Source organism: Mastigoproctus giganteus, chromosome 3, assembly GCF_048544385.1.
Source record: "Mastigoproctus giganteus isolate SK-2022 chromosome 3, ASM4854438v1, whole genome shotgun sequence".
NCBI classification, from domain to species: Eukaryota; Metazoa; Arthropoda; class Arachnida; order Uropygi; family Thelyphonidae; genus Mastigoproctus; species Mastigoproctus giganteus.
In genome coordinates this window covers 98,455,376-98,481,230 of record NC_143577.1, presented here as the reverse complement: position 1 = coordinate 98,481,230, position 25,855 = coordinate 98,455,376, and the positions used below count along the sequence as shown (strand labels likewise).

General features: G+C 37.2%; 1 protein-coding gene across 1 annotated transcript in view; it reads left to right on the top strand.

Annotated features, from left to right (window-relative positions):
* Positions 1 to 25,855, top strand: part of LOC150088177 (ciliogenesis and planar polarity effector 2-like) — a 175,882-nt gene that overhangs the window by 93,565 nt on the left and 56,462 nt on the right. The window contains exon 5 of the mRNA XM_090370602.1: positions 16,261 to 16,470. Coding sequence (XP_090226728.1) covers positions 16,261 to 16,470 — 210 coding nt within the window. The remainder of the gene's footprint in view (positions 1 to 16,260; positions 16,471 to 25,855) is intronic.

Here is a 25,855-nt window from a genome sequence, read left to right as displayed (position 1 = left end):
GATAACAGAAGAGGAGAAAAAGCAGTATGCACTGGAACTTAAGAACAAGTTTGAGCTTCTACAGACTGCTCAGAACTAAGATATCGATGAGGAATATTACAACTTTCCGAAAATGATAAAGGCCAAAAAATCCAAAGAAGAAAAAATTAGTCGAGAAACACTTGTTACGATGAACTGAAGGCAAAAAATGAAGAGTAAGATAAACACTGACAAGGAAAAAATTGAGTATACTGAGTTATGCAAAGTCATTAGAAAGAGGCTCAGAGAGGACACAAGAAGATTTAACATAAGAAAAGTAGAACAAGCATTAAGTGAAAACAAAGGATTTAAATCAGCAGCCACGAGCAGTAATACAGAAATACAACTGATACTGAAACTGAAGAATAGCGATGGTGTACTTATAAACAGCAGAGAAGGCATAATTCAAATAGCAGAAGACTACTATGATGCCAACAGTGGGGAAGATGGATTGCAAATTAGCAACACATACGACATACCCGATATTTTTCCTGATGAGGTAGAACATGCATTGAAGAAAATGAAGAATCAGAAAGCCCTGGGGGAAGATGAAGTTACTCTAGAGTTGTTAAAATTGGGAAGAAGAGACATAACACAAAAACTGGCAAAGTTCTTCACAAAGTGCACTAGAAAAGGTGTGACGCCTAAGCAGTGGAATAATGCAATTATAGTTTTGCTGCATAAGAAAGGAGATAAATCAGAAATTGGAAATTATAGACCAGTTAGCATGTCATCCCACATCTATAAGTTGTTCACAAGGGTCATTAATAACAGATTAGAAAGAATACTTGATGAGAATCAACCGAAAGAGCAAGCTGGCTTTAGGACAGAATTCTCAACTATGGATCACCTTCACGTAATATCACAGCTAATGGAGAAAGCAAATGAATATAAAACACCATTATGACTGGAATTTGTGGATTATGAAAATGCATTTGACTCCATACAGCATAAGGCAATGTTTCGGGCACTGGAAAGACAAGGCATAGATACCCCATATATTATGATTTTGAAGAAAATATATGAGAGTGCTACCTACTTTATTAGACTAGACAAAGACAGTAGGAAATTTAAAATCGAGAAAGGAGTTTGACAAGGAGACACAATATCTCCGAAGCTGTTTACTGCTGCCCTTGAGGAAGCTTTCAGAAGTTTAGACTGGTCGCAGAAAGGAGTCAATGTGAACGGAGAGTACCTAAACCATTTACGATTTGCAGATGACATTGTGGTCATAAGCCACGATCCCAAAGAATTAGAGGAAAATCTTAATCGGTTATGCACAGTTAGTAAGGATTTTGGACTCAAGATGAATATGGCTAAAACAAAAGTAATGATGAACAAGTATGCCACGGAAAGGGAAATAATGATTGAAGGAGCAGTAATTGAAAAGGTGGAGTCGTATACTTATCTGGGACAAGTTATTAGCTGTAATAATGATAAATGGCTGGAAGTCAAGAGAAGAATAAATTTTGGATGGATAGCATTCAGGAAATATAGTCACATACTGAAGAGCAATATCCCAGTTTGTCTGAAACATAAAATAATGAGGCAATGTATACTCCCAACCATGACTTATGGAAGTGAAACTTAGGTACTCACCAAAAGAATGGAAGAGAAGCTGAGAAGTATACAGCGAAGAATGGAACAAATTATATTGGAAATAAGACTGTTAGATAATTAGAGAAACACATGGATTAGGCATCAAACTCAAGTAAAGGACATTCTTATCAAAACTAAATAACTAAAATGGTCTTGGGCATGACATATAGCTCGAAGACATGATGACAGATGGACTAAGAAAATAACAGAATGGTACCCAAGAGGAGCTAGAAGAAAACCTATTATCTATCCATCATCTATCCATCTATCATCTATCCATCAGTTTCATCTATCCATCTCTGCCTGGATGACAGGCAGAGATGGATAGATGAAATTCATGAGTTTGTGGGTAGTAAATGGATGGCCAGTGCTCAAAACAGAAGGAAATGGAAAGTTGCTGGAGAGGCCTTCATCCTGCAGTGGATTGAAAATGATGATGATGATGATGATGATGAATAGTGCTGCTTCAAGTGGAATGCTATTTGCAAACAACTACCTCTGGAGTGGAACTGTTATCGTTCATCACATTAGTTACAAAGTCAATTTTTGTAAGCAGCACAGGACACAGAAGTATATGTTACTACCTTCCTTCAGCTAGACGTCACTCTCAGAATAGCAAAAGTTGCTGAATGATAAACTAGACAAAAATATACTTGAACCAACAAGTGAGTTATGGAGAAATGACGTGACTTCACATTGGCACTACGAATGGCCAGAAAGTTTAGTTTTGATATAATTTTACTCAAAATATTGGAAATTCTAGGCCAATGGTTCCCAAAGGATCTACGAACCCTTGTGCCTATACTTGGATTTTAGGAAAGCTTTTGACACTGTTGCGCATGGAAGACTACTGTAGAAATTGGAGCAGAATGGTAATAAGGGTGAGTTGCTAGAATGGATAAAAGGATTGTTGAGTGGGACAAGACAGAAGGCATTAATCAATGGGTGCTGCTCTTCGTGGACTAATGTTATTAGTGGAGTCCTACAGGGTTCGGTGTTGGGTCCACTGTTGTATTGTATATTTATATATGATATATGATGAAGGTATATCAGGCTTAGTATCAAAGTTTGCAGATGATACAAAGGTTGGCAGGTTTGTTAATGACAGTAATGGCAGTGTGTTACTGCAACAGGATCTAGAAAATGTGGGCAGATAGGCTGAGAAGTGGCAACTGAAGTTTAACATTGAAAAATGCAAAGTACTGCATATGGGTAGAAGTAACCCCAGAGAAACGTACCAACTGTGCGGTGCTACACTTAAGGAGGTAGAAAATGAAAAAGACCTGGGAGTAATTGGTCCTTGAAGTTGTCACAGACATTCTCTCAGATATGCCTGATAAGCTGTACTTGCTACCTGGGAGTCTAAAATGCTGATGGAACTGATATTCGGGTGACACTCAAGTCAAGTACACCCAATTTCGGCGTAGTCCAGACAGTCTATGACAGCCAAATCCTCTGCTTGCACCTTCACGATGGTGGGACTGTTAATAATCCTGGGTATAACCTCCATGCACAAGTACATGGTGTGTGACGCCCAGGTGTGAACCAACGTAAGCAGGGGTCGAGGTGTGGCCACCACACGACATGGAGGAATTCTGCCCCTCTATGTTACCAGGCAGTACGGGGTGGTAGATAACTCTCGTCAACCAGTGCAATACCACCACTTTGCTTATTGGAGGCTTGAAGTGGTGAACCCATGTTTAGTCTCTAGAGCTAAGTTCCGTTCAACCCTTTCCCATCTCTTCCATCATGCAGTATGATCGATGACTTTTGAGGTTATGATGAACATCGTGGCAAGATCCAATATTCCTTACATTTCGAGGGTACAGCTCTAAAACAGTGTTGCAGGCCGGCCGCTAGTTAGTACACCGGACCGAACCTATTGGTAACTCTCTAGGAGGCTTCTGGCTCAGCTAGTGTATAATCTTGCTACTTCTACTCTGCCAGATAGTGACTGGACAGAGTCCGAGTAGTGTGTATTCTGGGAGCATTGTCGAGGCCACGTTATGTGAAGGACCTGGGTATATTCTTACCATGTGTACGCCATATCCAAAAATTTCATTACTTCATACAGCATGTCACACCCACTTTTTCTTGCTATTGAATACACCATGAATTGACCAACTAATAAGAGTATGCTTATCTGCGAAGATATTAGAGCTGGAAAAGGAATTAGAAAATGTGAATTGGAATATCATCGGTTTGGCTGAAACAAGAAGAAGAAATGAATCACTTATAAGTTTATCAAGTGGAAATCTGCTGTACACCAATGGAAACAGTGAAAGGAGTGAAGGTGGAGTTGGGTTTCTGGTCCATAAAGATTTTAAAAACAACATTTTGGAATTCATAAGTACATCACCAAAGGTGTCAAGACTAATACTCAAGATTTCTAAGAGGTACAAGCTAAAGATTATAATGAATTATTCACCAACATCGAGCCATGATGATGAAGAGGTTGAAGAAATGTACACCAAAATTGAGAGTCTTCTAGATGAGCAGAAAACCCACTACACTATTATTATGGGGGACTTCAATGCTAAGGTTGGAAAAAGGCAAAACAGTGCAGAAAGAGGAACTATAGGAAATTTTGGAATTTGTGAAAGAAATAAAAGAGGTGAAAGACTTGTGGAATTTGCAGAATCTCAAGGACTGTCAGTAATGAACACTTTTTTCAAGAAAAGGGTGAACAGAAAGTGGACATGGAAGAGTCCAAATGGATTAGCAACTAATGAAATTGACTTCATCCTCACTAACAGAAGATATATTGTGAATGATGTTACCGTCCTGAATAAGGTAAATGTTGGAAGTGATCACAGAATGGTAAGATGTAGACTTGATATACATATAGGAAAGGAAAGGAAAAAATTGACTCGAGTAAATAATACAAAGGTCTTTGAGATAACAGAAGAGGAGAAAAAGCAGTATGTACTGGAACTTAAGAACAAGTTTGAGCTTCTGCAGACTGCTCAGGACCAAGATATCGACGAGGAATATTACAACTTTCTGAAAGTGATAAAGCCCAAGAAACCTATAGGGAAACAGAAATCCAAAGAATAAAAAATTAGTCGAGGTTATGATGAACCAAAGACGACATATGAAGAGCAAGAAAAACACTGACAGGGAGAAAATTGAGTATACTGAGTTATGCAAAGCCATTAGAAAGAGACTCAGAAAGGACATAAGAAGGTTTAACACAAGAAAAGTAGAAAAAGCATTAAGGGAAAACAAAGGATTTAAATCAGCAGCCATGAGCAGTAATACAGAAAGAGAAATGATACTGAAACTGAAGAAAAGTGATGGTGTACTTATAAATAGCAGAGAAGGCATTCAAATAGCAGAAGACTACTATAGAGAATTATACAAGGAGCGAGGGAATGATACCAGCAGTGGGGAAGATGGATTGCAAAGTAGCAACACATACGACATACCTGATATTTTTCCTGATGAGGTAGAACATGCATTGAAGAAAATGAAAAAACGGAAAACCACGGGGTAAGATGAAGTTACTGTCGAGTTGTTAAAATTGGGAGGAAGAGACATAACACAAAAAATTGGCAAGGCTCTTCACAAAGTGCATTAGAAAAGGTGTGACGCCTAAGCAGTGGATTAATGCAATCATAGTTTTGCTGCATAAGAAAGGAGATAAATCAGAAATTGGAAATTATAGACCAATTAGCTTGTTATCCCACATCTACAAGTTGTTCACAAAGGTCATTACTAACAGATTAGAAAGAATACTTGATGAGAATCAACCGAAAGAGCAAGCTGGCTTTAGGACAGGATTCTCAACTATGGATCACCGTCACGTAATTTCACAGCTAATGGAGAAAGCAAATGAATAAAAAACACCATAATGCCTGGCATTTGTGGATTATGAAAACGCATTTGACTCCATACAGCATAAGGCAATGTTTCGGGCACTGGAAAGACAAGGCATAGATAGCCCAAATATTATGATTTTGAAGAAAATATATGAGAGTGCTACCTCCTTTATTAGACTAGACAAGACAGTAGCAAATTTAAAATCGAGAAAGGAATTCAACAAGGAGACACAATATCTCTGAAGCTGTTTACTGCTGCCCTTGAGAAAGCTTTCAGAAGATTAGATTGGTCGCAGAAAGGAGTCAATGTGAAAGGAGAGTACCTAAACCATTTACGATTTGCAGATGACATTGTGGTCATAAGCCACAACCCCAAAGAATTAGAGGAAAATCTTAATCAGTTATGCACAGTTAGTAAGGATTTTGGACTAAAGATGAATATGACTAAAACAAAAGTAATGATGAACAAGTATGCCACGGAAAGGGAAATAATGATTGAAGGAGCAGTAATTGAAAAGGTGGAGTCATATACTTAGCTGTAATAATGATAAATGGCTGGAAGTCAAGAGAAGAATAAATTTTGGATGGATAGCATTCAGGAAATATAGACACATACTGAAGAGCAATATCCCAGTTTGTCTGAAATGTAAAATAATGAATCAATGTATACTCCCCACCATGACTTATGGAAGTGAAACTTGGACACTCACCAAAAGAATGGAAGAGAAGCTGAGAACTACACAGCGAAGAATGGAATGAATTATATTGGGAATCAGACTCTTAAATAAGAAGAGAAACACATGGATTAGGCAGCAAACTCAAGTAAAGGACATTCTTATCAAAACTAAAGAACTGAAATGGCCTTGGGCAGGACACATAGCTCGAAGACATGATGACAGATGTACTAAGAAAAAAACAGAATGCTACCCAAGAGGAGCTAAAAGAAAACCTGGAAGGCAAATTCGGAGAGGGATAGATGAAATTCATGAGTTTTTGGGTAGTAAATGGATGGCCAGTGCTCAAAACAGAAGGAACTGGAAAGTTGCTGGAGAGGCCTTCATCCTGCAGTGGATTGAAAATGGATGATGATATCTGCAAAAAGACATAAACACTTCCTAGTTCATTTCACAAATACACGTGGTCTCAATTCTAATCTCAATGATGTCCATTTCCACTTGCAGTCTGCCAAACACCATATACTTTTTCGGACAGAATCTCAGTTGTCAGTTGATTCAACTACTACTCATCTCAGATGCCCAAATTATTCGCTGTATGATTTCTTGCGCCTCAAAGGTGGTACTTGTGCATATGTCTGTTCTGATATTCCCTGTCAGAGACTTGGCAATTTGGAATCTCCTCTCTTTGACCTTATATGGCTCAAAATCTCTCTACCTCATTGTGTCAAATTCATCTGTTGTCTCTACCGTTCTTCCAACTCCACTAATCACTTGGAGCTCTTTGGACTTCCTCTCTTTGCAACTTGACTTTCTCCAGTCCAACTTTCCTAACAGTGTGGTAATTTTCCTTCGTGAATTTTAATGTTCACAACTCCACTTGGCTTCCATTCTCTAGTCACACAGACTCGGCTCGTCGAGATGGTTAATTACTAATGGCCTCGCACAGATTTTTCATTTTTCTACAAGAATACCAAACAGTTCTAACCATACAGCCAACACGCTTGATCTTTTTTCTCACAAACAACCCTTCTAAGTACACTGTCGAAGTGAGACGTCCTTTAGTCACCTCAGATCACAACTTGGTGATTCTCTTCTCCAATGGAGCTATTATCTCATGGCTGTTCCCAACCTCATATTGTTTGGCATTACAAGAATGCAAAATGGGATGACCTGCGAGATTTCTTTTCTTCTTTTCCTTGGTCGGATTACTGTTTCAAAACTTCTGATGCCAACGTTTGCTCCGACGTGTCAGTGAAATTATTCTTGCAGGAATGGAATCCTTTATCCCACACTCCACTTTAAAATCTCATCCTTTATCCAAACCTTAGTTTTCCAATAAATGTGCTATGGCTGTTCAAGAAAAGAACGTTGCATATCGTAATTGGCTTGTTTCTAATTCTTCAGATTCGTTTTGTGCCTTCTCCAAAGCTTGCAACAATTGTAAAGCAGCTATTAATCAGTCCAAACTGATTAAGAGTTTGAACAGGCTAAGAGTAGAAAACTTACATCTTGCCTTAATGGTAACCGAGTATTCTGGTCCCTTGCCAAAATCTATTAGCCGCAACTTTTGCCCATCTCTGCTGCCACCTCTGTCCAAACCAGATGGTTCCGTTGTCACTTCAGCCAAGGATAAAGCCGATCTGCTAGCATCCGATTTTTCTTCCCACTCGTGTATTAATGATCTTGGTAAAACACCTCCCACCATTCCCAACACGGTTCATTCAATGCCTCCTGTGGTCTTCTGTCAAAAGGATGTCAAAGGATTTTGACGAATCTTGATGCTAAGAAAGCTCCAGGTCCTGATGGTATTTCTCCACTTGTTCTCAAAACCTGTGCTCATGATCTTAATCCTGTTCTTTGCAGCCTTTTTTAACTTTCTTATTCCAAAGGTGTTTTTCCTTCTGCTTGGAAATTTGCTCACATCCAGGCAGTTCCTAAACAGGGTGACAAATCCCTCCCATCCAATTATCGTCCCATTGCAATTACTTCTACTCTTTCTAAAGTAATGGAGAAATCAATTAACCGCCAAATATTAAACTACCTTGAAACTTCCGTCTGATCAACGATTGCTAGTTTGGGTTCCGTCAGTGTCGATCCACTGGTGATATTCTGGCTTATATTACCCATTTATGGTCTAATTCAATTGAAAAATTCGGTGAAACACAAGCAGTTGCTCTTGACATCTCAAAGACGTTCGATCGTGTTTGGCATAAATGTCTCCTAAACAAGCTTCCATAATATGGTTTGCCAACTGTTTTTAGTAATTGGTTATTCAGTTTCCTCTCTGATTGTTCACTGAGGGTGATGGTAGATGGCTCTCTGTCTTCTAACTTCTCCACTAATGCTGGTGTCCCCCAAGTTTGTTCTTTCCCCCTACTCTTTTCCTCTTGTATGTTAATGACTTTCTTTCATTGACTGGAAATCCTATCCATAGTTTTGCCGATGATAGCACATTGCATTCCACTTTCCATTTTGAGAAATCTTGCCCTGCTCAATCCGGTTCTACTTCTTGAAAATCTGATACCAATTCCTGAAATGCCGATCTACCGGTAATTCTCCAGTAGGGCAAAGACAACTTAGTTGATTTCAATTCTTCTAAAACTCAGTCTTCTCTTATATTTCGCAAAAAAGGATTCTTCTGCTCCTATGCTTATCTTTGGTGACACTCCGATTTCTAGCCAAAGTGATATTCCTCTTTTGGAGATTACCCTTACTTCTAATCTCTCTAGGCACAAGCACATTACAAATATTGCTTCCTCTGCATCTAAAAAACTTGGTTTTCTCTTTCGCTCTCACGTTACTTTTCTTCCAAACAGCTGTTCACTCTGTACAAATCGCAAATCTGCCCTACCATGGAATATTTTTCTCACATCTGGGGTGGTGCCCCAAAAACCTCTTGTCAGTCTTCTTGATTCCGTTCAGAAGTTGGCAGTTAGGTTAATTATATATTCATCTCTAACAGAGTCTCTCCACTCGCTGTCTCATAGACATACTGTTTCTGCTGCAAGCCTCTTCTACAGTTATTTCCATGGGCACTGTTCTTCTGAATTGGCTTCTATAATTCCCGCTCTCTCTTTCGAAACAGTCCGAACACGTGCCGCCACCAGCCAACATCCATTTACTGTCCAACTTCAAACACACAGAACCAAGTTTTCATCTTCCTCGTTTATTCATTCAACTGGCGTTTTCTGGAACAACCTTCCTTCATACATATTTCCTGAAAATTAGTCTATAGAAGTTGCAGTCCAATGTCAACAAATCTTTCATCTTCTCAACCTCCAACCCAAGCACGGTACTAAGCACTATAGGTTCTAATACCTCATGTTTGGGGTGTACATGAAAAAAAAATTTTTAAAAATGCAAATATATGATATCAAAGTTATTTCCTGCATCTAGTTCCTTTGTGACCACATCATAGTATCCGAACAAATTGGTCAGGAAAAATTTTCCCTTAACAAAACCATGCTGTGTCAGAGCTATAACTGAAATCTTGTCTAGATGATCCTGAAGTGTTTTTTAACCAGTGCCTCCATTAATTTGGAGCTGGTGGAACAGACTTCCATCCCTTGTTGTGAAAGTTGATAGCCTAAATAAATTTAAGGCTCAGCTGGACAGATATTTCGAACGAACGAAGGGTGAAGTGGAAGTGGTTTTTTTTTTTTTTTTTTTTTTGGCTGATGCTGCATTAGCTTGCTTTCTTGCATCATATACCTCTACTAATGGTAATGCTAAATTTCCTGGAACAGAAGTTAAACTAATAGGTCTATAATCACTTGTGTCGGCCTTATGGGTACTTCCCCCAAGTCCAAAGAAGCTCTCATAGTTATGGCTAAGGGTTTGCTTACTTCCTTTGCTGCTTCCTTTAATATAACTGGATAGATCCCATCCACCCCTGGTGCCTTTTTTATATTTATCTTCAAAAATTTCTGCTCTACTTTCCTTTCGGTTATTACAGAATCATCTAGCTCACTGTCAGAGTTTAATTCACCTCTGGCATTCCCCTCCCTGAATAACTCATGATGTGTGAATGTAGATGCAAAATACTCATTTTGTTTGTTAGCCACCTGAGCAGGATCATCAGCAGTTGAACCATCAATATCCAATGAACCAATCTGATTCATCCCTTTCCTTCTAGCCTTTACTGTAGGCATGTCCCTGTAAGTGTGGCACCATCTTGTTTGGGCTTGCTTGCTTGCTTCACTGTGCCATCTTGTTTCCACCTCCTTCCTTTGGGGCGACGCCCTTTTTCGTCTAGTCGCTCTAACTTACAGTTTCTTAGAAAAAATCCGTGCCCTCTGTCCTCAGGGGCTTTATAACCTCTGGAACTGGTGTTGTGATAAAAGATCGAATGATCACAGTGTGTCACCCAATCTCCAGCAATAACCCCTCCTGGCTTGTACTTGTTTATGCTGGTGTATTAGAATATGGGCAGAGAGAATGAGACATTGTGTAACACAACATTTATTTTAACAAAGAAAACAGGTACGCAACACTTGCATTCTGTGTAGGTTATTTATATATATTGTGACATACATGTGTCGATTCCATACAATAATATCAAAGGTGTGAGTAAAGTTATAAAATAGTACATTTAGCCCTTCATAGAAATTCTGGGTTCCATCTTATAAAACAGACTCTTCAATTCTTACCTTTTGTCGTACACTAGATTGTTCTAGGCCAAATGTCCATAATGCTCATACACTTTTTTGTATTTTACATATTTTAAGGTCAAAAGGAATGTGGGGGTGGCTGAATTTTATGCCCTGTTATCTCTCAATCCTTTATCCATCATCATCGTTCGAAAACCAGCACTTGATCATACTTGATTATTCTGCACTTTTTGGACATTCCACTTTCTAGGGGTATTTTCGGGTACTTATGAAAGCATTATAGTCGTTTAACGTACATTGTGTTAACATGTAGTTCATGAGGATCAGGAAAGAAGCATTGAAAATGTTATTGGTTGGTTTTGTTTTTCAAGCTTTAAATTCACATGAATAAAATAATGGCTTACCCTTTAAATCACTTTCTCCTGAAATTCAGTTATGCGGCCTCCTTCTCTCCAGCGAAATCTGGGTGGGGTCCTCTGTCGTTTTTGGATCTTTTATCTCTGGTGGTCGCTCTTCTTCTCCTCTCTCTCTCTGCAGGTGCCTCCGTAGCCAGGTGGAAAGGAGCAGTAGTGCGTAGCACATGCTTCTTGATTAGACTGGGGTTCGAGCCCGTCACCACCAAATACGGAAGATGCGGAAAGGTCAGGGAATGACCATCGCATATCCCCGAGCAATATGGCCTTAGTTGCTAATGCTCCTAAAAACCAAAACAACAACAACAATCTCTCTCTCTGCTCCTCCCTGATCTTGCCTTTGTCTCTAACTGCCCCACTTACTTGCCGACTAGCTGTTCAACTGCAAAAAGTCAACTCCCATCTGCCCTTTTTTGGGCCCCCAATACTCTTATATACCTACCACCTTTTGCTCTACTTTCCCCAAAAGATTTTCATTGGCCATGCTAAAATAAAAGGATTGTTCACTTCCTGCGAATGGTAATAAAGGAAGTCGTAAATATGGAAGAAAACTGTTCTTTTGGTTATTTGAGCTTACATCATGGCCACAAAGTGACCCAAGAAGGCATCTTTCCTCCGATGTGACCATTTTTGGTAACAGTCCCAGAGTCCTATGTGAGCATGTGGGCTTTGCTATGACCATAAACATCTTTTTATTTGCTGTTGTTGACATGGGAACCAAAGATCTTACTGTCCTAAAAGCAAATGCAAGTTTCTGGTGGTTATGGCAATCCTTGCATTCTCATTGGCTCTTTCACATTTTCTCCTAAATAATTCTGATTTCGCCTTCTCCCCGGTTGGACGTATGGCTGCACATGTCTGCAATTGAGGGACTGGAGAAATTTTTGCTAAACACCGGAGCATTTGTACTCGTTCCCTACTCATGGATTTGTCTTTTCTCTTGCTTAAGTATCGTGGGTTCCGATTGAATACGGTTTTTGACAATTTAGCCTAAATATCCCAAGATATGGTTTTATTGATAGAATAGCTAATTAGATTTGCTCAATCGTCGTGAGCTGAGAATTTCTCAGTCTCACACTCTCCCCCACTCTCACTAAAAGAATCGTCGGATCTGGGACAACAGTTTCGCATCCGGAGATTCTGTCCGTGGGAAGTGACGACGTCAAAATAAAATTTCCTCATGCTTCTTTCCTTTACAAACTGTAATATTAATATTTATTATATATTAGCATAAATGTGTGGACAACTAAAGGTGTTAGGCTACTATAGGTCTCAGCCTATTACTTTCGTGTAATATGGACAAACTAATCTAGGACAATTAGATTATATGAATTATCCAAATAACATATGTGGTAAACACTTCAATAACATACGTGATAAACATTTCAGTAACATATGTGTTTCTGTGCACATGTATAAGTTCATTGACAGTTTGTGTAATACCATCTCCTAACTTAGTCTTATTAAACCACTTTCCTTTTGAGAAGATCATGTGTATCACTCCAATAGATATAAAACTGCTGGAACCAAACTGATCGAGTCCGTTTCCATTTCTTCATAAAGTTCCTTCTCCCTTTGTTTTTCATCAATGGAGTATGATATTACTTTTCTTCTTCCACAGTTTCTAAGATCTTGGCACAAGTGCACATAAACCTTATTTTTTTTCACGAAGTTCTCTGGGTTTTCCAGGAGTAGGCATGAAACAATAAAAAAAACAGGTATTAGTATATGTTCTTATCATCTAGGAAATTATAAACATAAGATAACCAAACATATGGCATTTAAGTTCTCTGTGGTATACAAAGGTTATTATATGTTAAAGCTAAAATTATCACTTATATAAGCATTGATAATTATTATTATTCATTTCACCAAACAGTTCTAATCTGATTTATGTAACATTAATTCTGTGAACATCATCTACAGTTACGTTTATTTTACAGTACATCTACAGTACCATTTTATTTTACGATATCTACTGTTGGTTTTCTTCTAGTGACATTGAACGTTTTGATTCAGTCTTCTTTATCTGAAAGGATAAAACACCGCAATGTTCTGCGGTTCTCCAGGGAAACAGTCTTTCAGATTATCGATCTTCTTGAGGATGTGATAATCTTGATTTTTCTTCCATAGCTTGTTGAGTTGTCTGTACCATTTTATTATTCATCTGATGACTTCAGGTGATTAAATTTGAAGATTGGGACATATTATTCCTTTTTTTTTCTTTAAATTTTCTTCTTTTGTTAATGCGTACTAATATCACAACACATAGAAGTAGATGTGTGACACACATTAACTGTAGTAAATATTAAACTTATAAGCTTGTATATCCTGAAGGATATACAGAAGAGAATCTTTTCTTGTCTTCTTTCCTTATCCTATGTAACTGATGCTATCTTCATCAATGTTTCCATTGTAATATACTTGGTATGTATTGTATGATGTATTTGAGTTACTTGCGTTATTACTTTTTCCAGTGCGTGACTTCCAAATCACTACTCCTAATGTCATTACGATCAGGAATATTGTGGGGATTCCTAGGATAATATACGTGACTTCTTTGGACCAATTTCTTCCAATTTGAAGTATTAGTTTTGACCGACCCCATGCATTCCATGCATGACATTCATACGATCCAAATTGATCTGCTTGAATCGAAGTGACGGTTAGGATACTAATGGTTTCTCTGGGATTCCACACCTCTGTGTGCATTTCCAATAACTCCTTCCTTATTGGGCCTTTCCAAGATACATTTCGTAATGGTGGTACATGTCTAAAGACACACTTCAATTGAACTGTGTCTTCCAAATATGCTGTAAATACTCTGCAACTTCCTTCTGGCAGTCCCTTTACAAAGACTAATGCTTCACTTTTCACTATCGGATATCCTATATTTTCACCTATACATGTATAACTACCTGACGTCTTATGTGACATATTTCTGATTGATAGAGTAGAAACGATGCTGCTTTGAATGAGCCGGTCCTCAAAATACCACTTTATCAATGGTACAGGATTTCCCTTGACATCACATATCAGCAGAACTGGGTTTCCTTCAATTGTGGCTAGGTCGGTTAATGCTGTTTGAAGCGTAGGACCATAAGATACTGCTATTACAAATGAGGCTTGGGCTAAACCCAATTCGTTTCTTACCATACAAGTATAATTGCTATTATGGTCTTCATAAAGCACCTTTCTAATTACCAAAATACTATTTTCTTCCTTTATTAGTTGCTCATTATCTTTAAACCATCGATAAATAAACACATCTGGATTTGCAAAGGCTTCACATCTCAATTTAAATTGATCAAATTCTCTAATAACTTTCGAAGACACTCTCAAGAAAACTCTAGGTCTGTACTTTACTATAATAGTTATAGAAATCATCATGGGATGAGGATATGAAACATGATTAGCTATGCATGTGACTGCTTTGTTATCATGTTCTGGAGAAAAAATAAAGATCCACTTTAAATATGTGTTTACTCTAATTTGGTCGGACCATAACTCTTGACTAGACTGTGTCAATTTTCATTCCACAAAATTGACACTAAATTTATACTATAGAATGCATACCTTTTGCAAAAGAAATATACTGGTGTCTCATGGCCTTAGTTTCCTCAGCTCATAAAAAATCTGTACCAAGCCAAAAATGAAGGAAACAAAACAGAGTAACACTCACATCTTGCTGTCCAAACGCATAAACCCTGGCCCCAGCATACGCACAACCATATCTTTTTTATTTTATTTAATTCTCATTGCTTCAAAAATAGAAGAAATTTTCTGTATTCATAATGTTTAGTATTTTCGTTTAAGGGCCATAAAAATGACCCTTAAGCATGCCAAAAATGGCATGTCAAATTGACAATTTTCAAAATAGATAATTCTGTGTGGTACAGCAGCTCAATAAACAGTTTCCAATTACAGTTTTCTTCTTGTACATAACTGAATTTGATGTTTGTCTGTTTTAGAATAATTATCAAGGAAGCCTTAGCTTCCTTGTTAATGATGCATCAGTATGTATTGTCTTTAAATTGCTTGTATTTTATGGTTGAGTGCTCAGTTATTCGGATGAAAAACCTGAATTTCCTATTTAAAAAAAAAAAAAATGTCATTCCTTGCCTGAGACTGACTAACTTGCCCATGGTGTGATATCCAAAAAAAAACATCACTTCTTTGAAGCAAATCTTTTCCATAATGACATTGCATGAGAAGAGAGAGAGAAAGAAAGAAAGAGAGAGAGAGAGAGAGAGAGAGAGAGAGAGAGAGAGAGAGAGAGAGAGAGAGAGAAGCACTGCTATTCACAAATTAGATTCTTATGAATGTAATGTTGCTTGGCTAACAGCCACTGATTTTTCTCAGAATACCTATTCAGATTGATGTAGTTTTCTTTAATTCTTAATAGAGAAACTAAAAAAGCACTTACTTAAAAGATATTGTGAGTTCTAGCTGTATAGAGAAATAAAATATTTACCAGTGAAGACTAACTAATGGTATGTCGCAGCATTTTGTTGTGAAAAACAGCAGCAAATACTTTCCATTCTGGGAGATCAATGTAGAACAGCATCAACAGGATATCTATGTTGCAGTTTCAAGAAGAGTTATGCGAAGTGTTTTTACAGTAGATATTTTTCCTGCTGTTTTGAAACATTTGAGCATCTGAGTTCACCTAAGAGCTAGCCATAGCAGCATAATTTTACACTTGGTTCTGCACTTTTGCCTGTTTGCTGAAGAAATGGAGAGAAACTAGAGAAATACTTTCTTGAGAGTATTTGGCTTAAATTTCTTGAATATGTATGAAGAGAGTGGGTAAAAAGTGAAAATAAATTTAAGTTTTTTTAATTAAACCTGTGTGTAAGAGAGAGAAAGAGATCATTTCAACCCCCATGAAATAAACAGTGAGTGAAATAAAATACAAAATATTATTATATCAGCAGACTACATGAATTCTAAATATGACTTGTCTTTAAACTAACAAGTAGGATAAGTTTTGTGTATAATTATTTTCAGGTTTCATTGAAAACAAAAGATTAATTCATGGAAGAAATAATATTTCAAATCTTTTTATTGAGAAAAAAAGAAAACATTCATGTCCGAATATAAATTATACATGTTTTTGCAGTTGGAGTATCCAAGAGCCTCTAGCTGTTTCTCAGCAAGATGTAAAACAATTTGAAGACAAATGGAATGTATCTGTACTTACGTTACCTCATATAGTACCTGGGTTACATCCTTCAAAACAGAAATCACTGGAATATAGAAAATATATTCTTACTTTGTTGTGTGAACATTTATGGTTTAGGGACCAGCAACTTGTTTCTCTTGGAATAATGTGAGTACGTTTGTCACTAATTAGTGATTGTGGTTTGTAAATATTAAAAGGTTGTTTTTTGTTGATATGTCCACTGCTTTATTCAGATACAAGCCCTTTGTTTGAAGTGGTGGTCATATACATCAGCACAGCTTAATTTTTGTGATATCTCTAAAATAAATTATACATGGGGTCCCAGTATCCGAGTATTCATTATCTGAGTCTCCACAGTTACGAGGATTTGAAAATTAAAGAATTAAAGCTTTTTCCCTTGATAAAATTGACCAAGCACTTGAATATTTGTTGTAAGAATGATCTTCTTCATGATCATGTAACAATAGTTAAGCACAAAGTTAGACATAACTAAATGCTACAACACAGTTTTATCGGAAAAAATACAGCAAAAAAAAAAAAAAAAAAAAAACATGAACAACTCTAGATTCGTTCTGTATTCGTACAATTGAAAAATAGTGTAACTTCAATAAACTTGACTTACATTGTGCATCATATTATAATAAAATGTCTAATAAAATATTTTTTTCATTTTTCAGTTCCTTCATCCAATTTTTTTTTTTTTATGTACAAGTACATAATAAATGGCGCCTCCATAGCCAGGTGGGAAGGAGCAGCAGTGCGTAGCACAAGCTTCTAGATTAGACTGGGGTTCGAGCCCGTCACCACCAAATACGGAGGATGTGGAAAGGTCAGGGAATGACCACTGCATATCCTGGAGCAATATGGCCTTAGTTGCTAATGCTCCTAAAAACCAAACAACAACAACAACATAATAAACATTACTATATAATATCGGTGTAGATACACCATAGACAACTCTTAAAGAAAAAATACGGTAGTAGTGTGAAAGGCATTTCATCTGTATCTCATTGTGCTCATCCTTCACAACCAGTGTCTCCCTGTGGGTAAGAGGTGCCTTTGTTCAAAGTTAATTTCAAGAAATTTTTTTTTATTTATTTAGAATATAAATACAAGATATGCAGAAATATGTATGTGTAAATAAAAATAGAGCATCTCAAAAAAAAAAAATTTTTTTTTTTTTTTTTTTTTTCAATTATCAAAAAAATCACAACAGTAATACATTTTGGACTTTGGTATATATGATATGTCATTTATTATCATCTACTACGTAGCCACATGGTGCAAGGAAGCCTGAGGCTTACGCTGCACCAGCCAAAAAAAATTCCCGACTTAACCTGAAAGTAGAAGGGAATCACCAAGAAAGAGAAGAATAATGATATACACTCAGGACCCTGGGTGTGCCAAGCCCGTACTCACCAGATGTGAACCCCTGAGGTGATTAAATATTTATCCTCCTAGCTTTAGCTGCCACAAAATTCTTAATTAGATCTTTTATATCTAAAGCATCCTAATATTATTTTCTATTGATATTATTGATAAATTGGTAAGACGTTCTTTGGACATTGTTGATCGCAAATAATTTTTTATTAATTTTAGCTTTGAAAAACTCCTTTTCCTGGAAGCTATGGATACAGGTAACGTTAAATAAATACGCAATACAATGGCAGTATTTGGAAATATATCAGTTAATTTATTTTCATGTATATAGTTTAAAACATCATGAGGAGACATATGTTTTTTATAAAACATTGCAAAATCTTTAATTCCTCAAACAGTCATACCGTCAATATCCCAATCGTCCGAATTTTTATTGTCGCTCAGTTTTATGTGTATATCTTTGCAGTGTTTCAATAAATCTTCATCACTCCATTCTTTTAATTTGCTTATGTCATGGATAAGTTTAAAGTCTTCATTGTGCTGTTTCAACTGTACAAACCTTTCCGTAATTGATGATATTGTGGTGTCTAAAACCATGAAAAAAATTGGATTTTAAAATTTTGTTTAGCATCATTTATTGACCCATTTGATGCTTCATATCCAAACATTCTCTTTTTTGTCCTCTTTCGAATTTCTGGGAAAACAGGATTGATGATGTTGAGATCCTTTGCAGAAGTAATAAATGTTTTCAAAATTTTGATTGGTCCTGTGATTCTTCAAATCCTTTGCAATGAGATCAAGATTTTCTGTAACTGTTTGTAAATTAAATGTTGGATTCGGCGTCATTTTGCTTACAAAATTTACGATACTTAAGATATCATACCAAATATTAATAGAGCAAACAAATTTAAATGAACAAATTTTTGAAATTAAGTTGTCAGCCTGAAATCTAGAATCAATATCTTTAGTATCATCTTCTGTAATATCTAAAAGAGCCTGATAAAATTCTCTTATGCCCAACACTTCACAGATACTGAAAAATAATTGTACAATTTCTAGTTGCATTTAGTTTTATTTAAATAATAAAACATTACGAAAATTTGGTCCCTGTTTTAAGTGGAATTTTCTGGAACCAATTTTCCTCAGATAACGAGGATCCCCTGTATATAAATTTTATTTAATTAATGATTTGACTAGATGTAATTTAATGCTTTATATTATTTTATATTAACAGTTTTGATGTAAAAGCAGATCTAGCTCTTACCTGCTGTTTGTTTTATAAATAAAAATGAAATGACATTCTCTACTGTTACTGTTTTTTTATTTTATTTTAATCTTTAATAATGTGAAATGTGAATTAGTGTTCTGGCACAATTGCTACTTAGGTCATATACACTAAGAGGAATTTAATGGAGAGAAATATCGAGAGCAAGGCACACACACGTTGTCGTATTCCAATTCTTACTTATAATAAAGAATTGGAATTTTTGAAGTTTTCCCCCCTTATATCCTAAGGCAGATATAAGGGGGGAAAACATCTCTGGCAAAGAAAAGCAGCAAAGACTTCTTTACTTAGAAGGAAGGGGTTCAATCACATTGATCCTGCCAGAGAACTGTATCATTTGGTAATAATTATATGTCAGCATAATTTTTTCCTTTGTATTGACATTAAACTGACTTAAACAAAAAGTATTACATGAATTTTAAAGATCAGAAACTATATTTAATAATTCTTTCATATACAGTACAGGGTTATGCAATTAAACTGCAACTTAGTTTTCAATAATCCAACTTAAATGCAACCACTTTTCAGCAAAGCAAAATTTTATTAAAAACAAAACAGAATTCAATTAAAACTATTACAGAATGTTCCAGCAGTGGCCACTTTGCTCGTGTAAATGTGCATTCACTCTTTTTAGTGTATTTGATGCAACTCTACAAAGAATATGTTTTGTCAGTGACTTGAATGCAGTTCTCAGCAATTTGGTTTCATTTCATCCAGGGTATGTAGACTGTTTGTGTAAGTTTTATTCTTTAGTGTATCCCACAGGAAAAACTCCTATGAAATAAGGCTCTCATCAAAGAACTCCTTTGGAAAATACACTGATGAGCATTATGCTGGAATTAGCAATATCATTCATCCACTTCAAAGCATAAAGATGAACTTCTGAATAAAGTGCCAGTATGTGTAAGTGGTCACTATTTCATTAAAGAAAAGCAGCCCTGTAAATCTCATGGATGACATGGCACCCCCAAACTTCTGAATCCAATGTGAGATCTTTCTAATATTGCCGAAGTGTTTTATGTGCAATTTATTTGATTATTCTGGCCATTAGAAGAAGCTACTAGGCTTTTCATGCTGGCTAAGAATACTGTTCAAAGCTTAGACCTAACCGGAGGTGAGATGATTAATGAAACTTGTAGCAGAGAAAAAAAATGCATGAGACTTATGAATTAACAGGTGATGAATTACCTATGATAGATCTTGTCTGCAATCAAGTCACAAATGAGATAATGCAATCTAAGGTAGATTAAAAAATTTCTCTGGTAAAGAAAAGTAGCAAAGACTTCTTTACTTATATGAGAACAGTAGAAGGAAGGGGGTTGAATCACATTGATCCACTTGATGCCAATGGTTTAACTGTTATTGATCCTGCTCAGGTTGCTGATAAACTGGATGGGTATTTTACATCTACATTCACACATAATTTCTTTACGGAGAGGGAATTCCAGAAGTTCATAAAAAATAACATGGAACTAAATAATTTGGTGATAATGAAGAGGGAAGTTGAAGAGATATTATTGAAGCTAAACATAAAAAAGACACCTGGAATGGATGGAATCTATCCACTTATATTAAGGGAGGGATCAAAGGAAGGAGGTAAGCAAACCCATAGCCATAATTATGAGAGCATACTGGAGATATTCAAATATATTCACAAAGGGAGATTGAAAAGTGACATGAGTAATTGCAGACCTATTACTTTAACTTCTGTTCCAGGGAAAATAATTGAGTCACAGGAATGCAAATATACTGCAGTCACCGCATGGATTTGTTAAGGGGCAATCTTGTCTAACAAATCTGATTTGATACTATGAGGCAGTAACAAAGGAACCGGATGAAAAATAATTTTAATATCATATATGTAGATTTCAGAAAAGCTTTTGATACTGTTACACATAGACTACTGTATAGATTGGAGCAGCGTGGCATTAAGGGCAGGTTACTGCTCTTCATGGAATAATGTTATTAGTGGAGTCCTCCAGAGTTCAGTGCTGGTCTCGTTATTCTTTTCTATATTTATGAAGATATATCAGGCTTAATGTCTAAGTTTTCATATGATACAAAGGTTCGCAGAGTGGTTAATAAGGGTGGGTAATCAAGGTAAGCTACTGAAACAAGATTAGAAAAATTAGGCAGGTGGGCTGAGAAATGGCAGTTGAAGTTTAACATTGACAAATGTCTTGTACTGCATATGGGTAGCAGTAATCTCAGATTAATGTAACAACTCTTGTGTTACTACACTGACAGTAGTGGAAAATGAAAAAAACCCATGTGTAATTGTGCAGTCAGATATGAAGTTCTCTTAGCATTGCAGACAGACTGCCAGGACAGCTCATGGAATTTTGTCAATGTTTTAATGGAACTACTGCTAACAGAGATAAGGAGATGATTATTCCAGTATTCCTGAACAAACCAATGGAGAACTGGACAAACCAATGGAGAGGATGGACAGGTGATGTGGGTTTTTGTTTTTTTTTTTTTGGCTGATGCTTTATGAGCTTGCTTTCTTGCATCGTTTGCTACTATTAATATTCTTAGTTTTTCAGTTCAAATGACACCAGGCTTCATCTGAAAAAATGGTTTGTCCAATACATTTTTCTTTTAATGAATAAAACAGCAAGACCAATTACAGTATGCCATTTTAGTTGTTTTATTTGGCCATTTGAGCATATGCACAGCTCGAATTCCATGTGCATCTTCAGCTTTTACATGGCTAGATGTGCACTTCTATATTTTAACCGACACTGTTGTCAAAGTTTAATAGATATGTTTTTTAGCATTAGCATTAGTAGAGGCATTTGATGCAAGAAAGCAAGCTTATGCAGCATCAGCCAAAAAAAAAAAAAAAAATCCACTTCCACTTCACCCCTCTGTTCGTTCAAAATACCTGTCCAGCTGAGCCTTAAACTTATTTAGGCTATCAACCTCCACCACAAGGGATGGAAGTCTGTTCCACCAACCAACCACCCGCTGGCTAAAGGCAAATTTCCGCACGTCTATCCTACATCTGTCTTTCCTCAATTTGAATTTATGCCCTCTCAGGTGATTTTTCTGAGCTAGAGGAAGAATCCCATCAGCATTGAGCATGCTTAAACCATTCAGGGCTTTATACACCTCTATCAGATCACCTCGCTGGTGCCTAGTCTCCAGACACTGTAATTTGCAAAACTTAAGCCTTTCTTCGTAAGAGCACCCCTTTGTTCCATTCACTAATCTTGTTGCCCTTCTCTATACTCGTTCCAGCAGCTCTACATCCTTCTTGAAATGAGGCCTCCAGACCTGTATACAGTACTCTAGGTGTGGCCTGACCATCGCCTTATACAATGGAATAATCACCTCCTTATCCCTGCTGGAAAAATTCCTGTATATCATTGACAATACTCCATGAGCTACTCTTGCAGCCCGTCTGCACTGCTCAGAGAACTTCATATCTGCCTGCACAACCACCCCCAAGTCCCTTTCATTCTCTACCACTGTCAGTGTAGTACCACAGAGTTGATACGTTGCTCTGGGGTTGCTGTTTCCCATGTGTAGTACTTTACATTTGTCAATGTTAAACTTCATTTGCCACCTCTCAGCCCATCTGCTCAACCTTTCCAGATCCTGTTGCAGCAGCATAGTGTCAGTAGTGTCCTTGACAACCCTGCCAACCTTTGTATCGTCTGCAAACTTGGACATTAAGCCCGATATACCATCATCAATATCATTTATAAATACAGAAAACAATAATGGACCCAACACTGAGCCCTGAGGGACTCCACTAATAACATCAGTCCACGATGAGCAGTGTCCATTGATTACCACTCTCTGTCTTCTCCCCCTCAACCACCCCTTTATCCATAGCAGCAATTTGCCTCCAATGTCACACTGCTCCAATTTGTGTAGCAGTCTTCCATGTGCAACAGTATCAAAAGCCTTTCTAAGATCCAAGTATATAATATCAAAGTTATTCCCTGCATCCAGTTCTTTTGTGACTGCATCATAGTATCCAGTCAAGTTGGTCAGGCAAGACCTCCCCTTAACAAAACCATGCTGTGTCTGAGCTATAACTGAAGTCTTGTCTAAATGATCCTGCAGTGCTTCTTTAACCAGTGCCTCCATTAATTTTCCTGGAACAGAAGTTAAGCTCACAGGTCTATAATTACTTGTGTCAGCCTTTGATCCTCCTTTGTGAATTGGGGTCACATTTGCACATTTCCAGTCTATGGGTACCTCCCCTGAGTCCAAGGAAGCTCTCATAATTATGGCTAAGGGTTTGCTTACTTCCTTTGCCTCCTTTAATATAACTGGATAGATCCCATCCACCCCGGGTGCCTTTCTTGTGTTTATCTTCAACAATTTCTCCTCCACTTTACTCCCAGTTATTTCAAGATTCTGTAGCTTACTGCTAGAGTTGAATACACCTCTGGCATTCCCCTCGCTGAATAACTCCTCATGTGTGAATGTCGATGCAAAATATTCATTTAGTTTGTTAGCTACCTGAGCAGGATCATCAACACTTGACCCATCAATATCAAGTGGACCAATCTGATTCATCCCCTTCCTTCTAGAGTTTACATAAGTAAAGAACTCTTTGCTGTTTTTCTTTGCATCCCTTGCCAAGGATTTCTCGTAATCTGCCTTCGCCTGCCTAACCTCCTTTGTAACTTGGTTGCATATCAACTTGTATCTATCATAGGCTTCTGTGTCATGTGTTAATTTGTATGTATCCCATGCATTTTTCTTCTCTGCCATATGCCTCATTAGTTCATCTGACATCCATTTAGGCCTAAACCTTGAACAATATTTCTTAGTTGGTATGTAAAGCCTAGTAGCTTCCAAGATAAGTTCTTTGAATGCTTCCCATTTTGAATTTGCTGTTGGTAACATCATCAGTTGGTCCCACTGTATAGAATTTAAATACTGTCTCAGTCCATCGTAGTCGCCTTTACGGAAGCAATAACCCTTCCCTTTACCCCTAATGGTAGTTACCTCTTTGAGTAAATCCCACTTCAGCACACTGTGATCACTGCCACCTAGTGGTTCATTTATCTGCAGATTCTTAATGCATGAAGAATCACTGCTGATAATCAAATCAAGAGTATTACTCCCTCTAGTTGCCTCCCGAACATGCTGATGTAGAAAACAATCATCCAATAAATCCACAAAAGTCCTGCTAGTGTGTGAGTAACCAGCCCCCAAATTCCAGTCAATATCTGGGAAATTAAAATCTCCCATTATAAGACACTCTGATTTACTGGCCCACTCTATTTCCCTGTACAGTTCCTTATTATACTCATCAGAGTCATTAGGCCTATAGCACACTCCTACTCTCAATTTTGATCTCCCAATGTTTATGTCACACCAAACTGACTCCACACTGCACTGTCCAGCGATGTCGACTGGCTTCACTTCCTTGGTTTTTATGTGTTTCTTAACTAATAGCATAACCCCTCCTCCCTTCCTATCCTGTCTATCCTTTCTGTAGACGTTGTACTCCCCAAATTGCAGTTCTGCATCCCTTATATCTGTGTGACACCACGTCTCTGATATCCCAACAATATCTGCATTCGATGTTTTGAGCAATACCTCAAATTCATCAAATTTATTTACTAAACTCCTAGCATTGGTGTACACGCAAGTATACCTGCACCTGTTTCTATTCTTAGCTACCCTAACACAACCCATGTGCTTACTTGTACCGCAATGGCTCCCAGCAGTCTCTGAAATACCATGCATCTTGTTTTTCAGGCTTCTGCTCATTCTAATAGAAGCAGTGCAAGAATCTCTTTCACCTCTGCCAGTGGCTACTGTCAATCTATTGGTCTTTGTCTCCCCCCAAGCTAGCAGTTTTCCGAACCACCTAACACTGCCTCGATAGCATCAGCAAATATTCTTGCACCCTTTCTATTTAAGTGTATCCCATCCTTGTAGAAGCAATCTCTCCTGTTAACAAGTACAGTCCAGGCTGAAAAAAATTCTACCCCTTGAGCCTTGCACAATCTTTCCAGGGCCGAATTGATCGACAAGGCTCTCGTCATATACTCCCTCCTATCGTGTCTGGGCAGAATTGCAGACACTTTCAAATTCAACCCTAATTCTCGGCTTTTGTTCAACAGTGAATTTAAATACTGTCTCAGTCCATCGTAGTCGCCTTTACGGAAGCAATAAATATTCCTGAACAAACCAATGGAGAACTGGACAAACCAATGGAGAGGATGGACAGGTGATGTGGGTTTTTGTTTTTTTTTTTTGGCTGATGCTTTATGAGCTTGCTTTCTTGCATCGTTTGCTACTATTAATATTCTTAGTTTTTCAGTTCAAATGACACCAGGCTTCATCTGAAAAAATGGTTTGTCCAATACATTTTTCTTTTAATGAATAAAACAGCAAGACCAATTACAGTATGCCATTTTAGTTGTTTTATTTGGCCATTTGAGCATATGCACAGCTCAAATTCCATGTGCATCTTCAGCTTTTACATGGCTAGATGTGCACTTCTATATTTTAACCGACACTGTTGTCAGAGTTTAATAGATATGTTCCATGAGACCTCAAAAGTGGTAATTCAGCTGTCTGTTTGGCAGAAATGTATAATGGGTGTGCTTTTTGTTATGGGCTTGTTGGATATTTTTTTACTATATTCTCTTGGTGTTTCAAAGATTTGGATGTAAAGTATTATTCAAAATAAACACGCCCTCTTCTCTTGAAAAAACTTCATGTTATGCACCAAATTGTTTTGCTTCTCAAATGCTGTCGCAATGAAACTGCTTTCTTCTATCTGTATACGTAAGAACACCTTCCTCCATATCCAGTGACATCATGTACTCTGTTTCTGTGGTTACATTTATACCACCATTTTTTGTGCAATTGTTTATGAAGTAAATG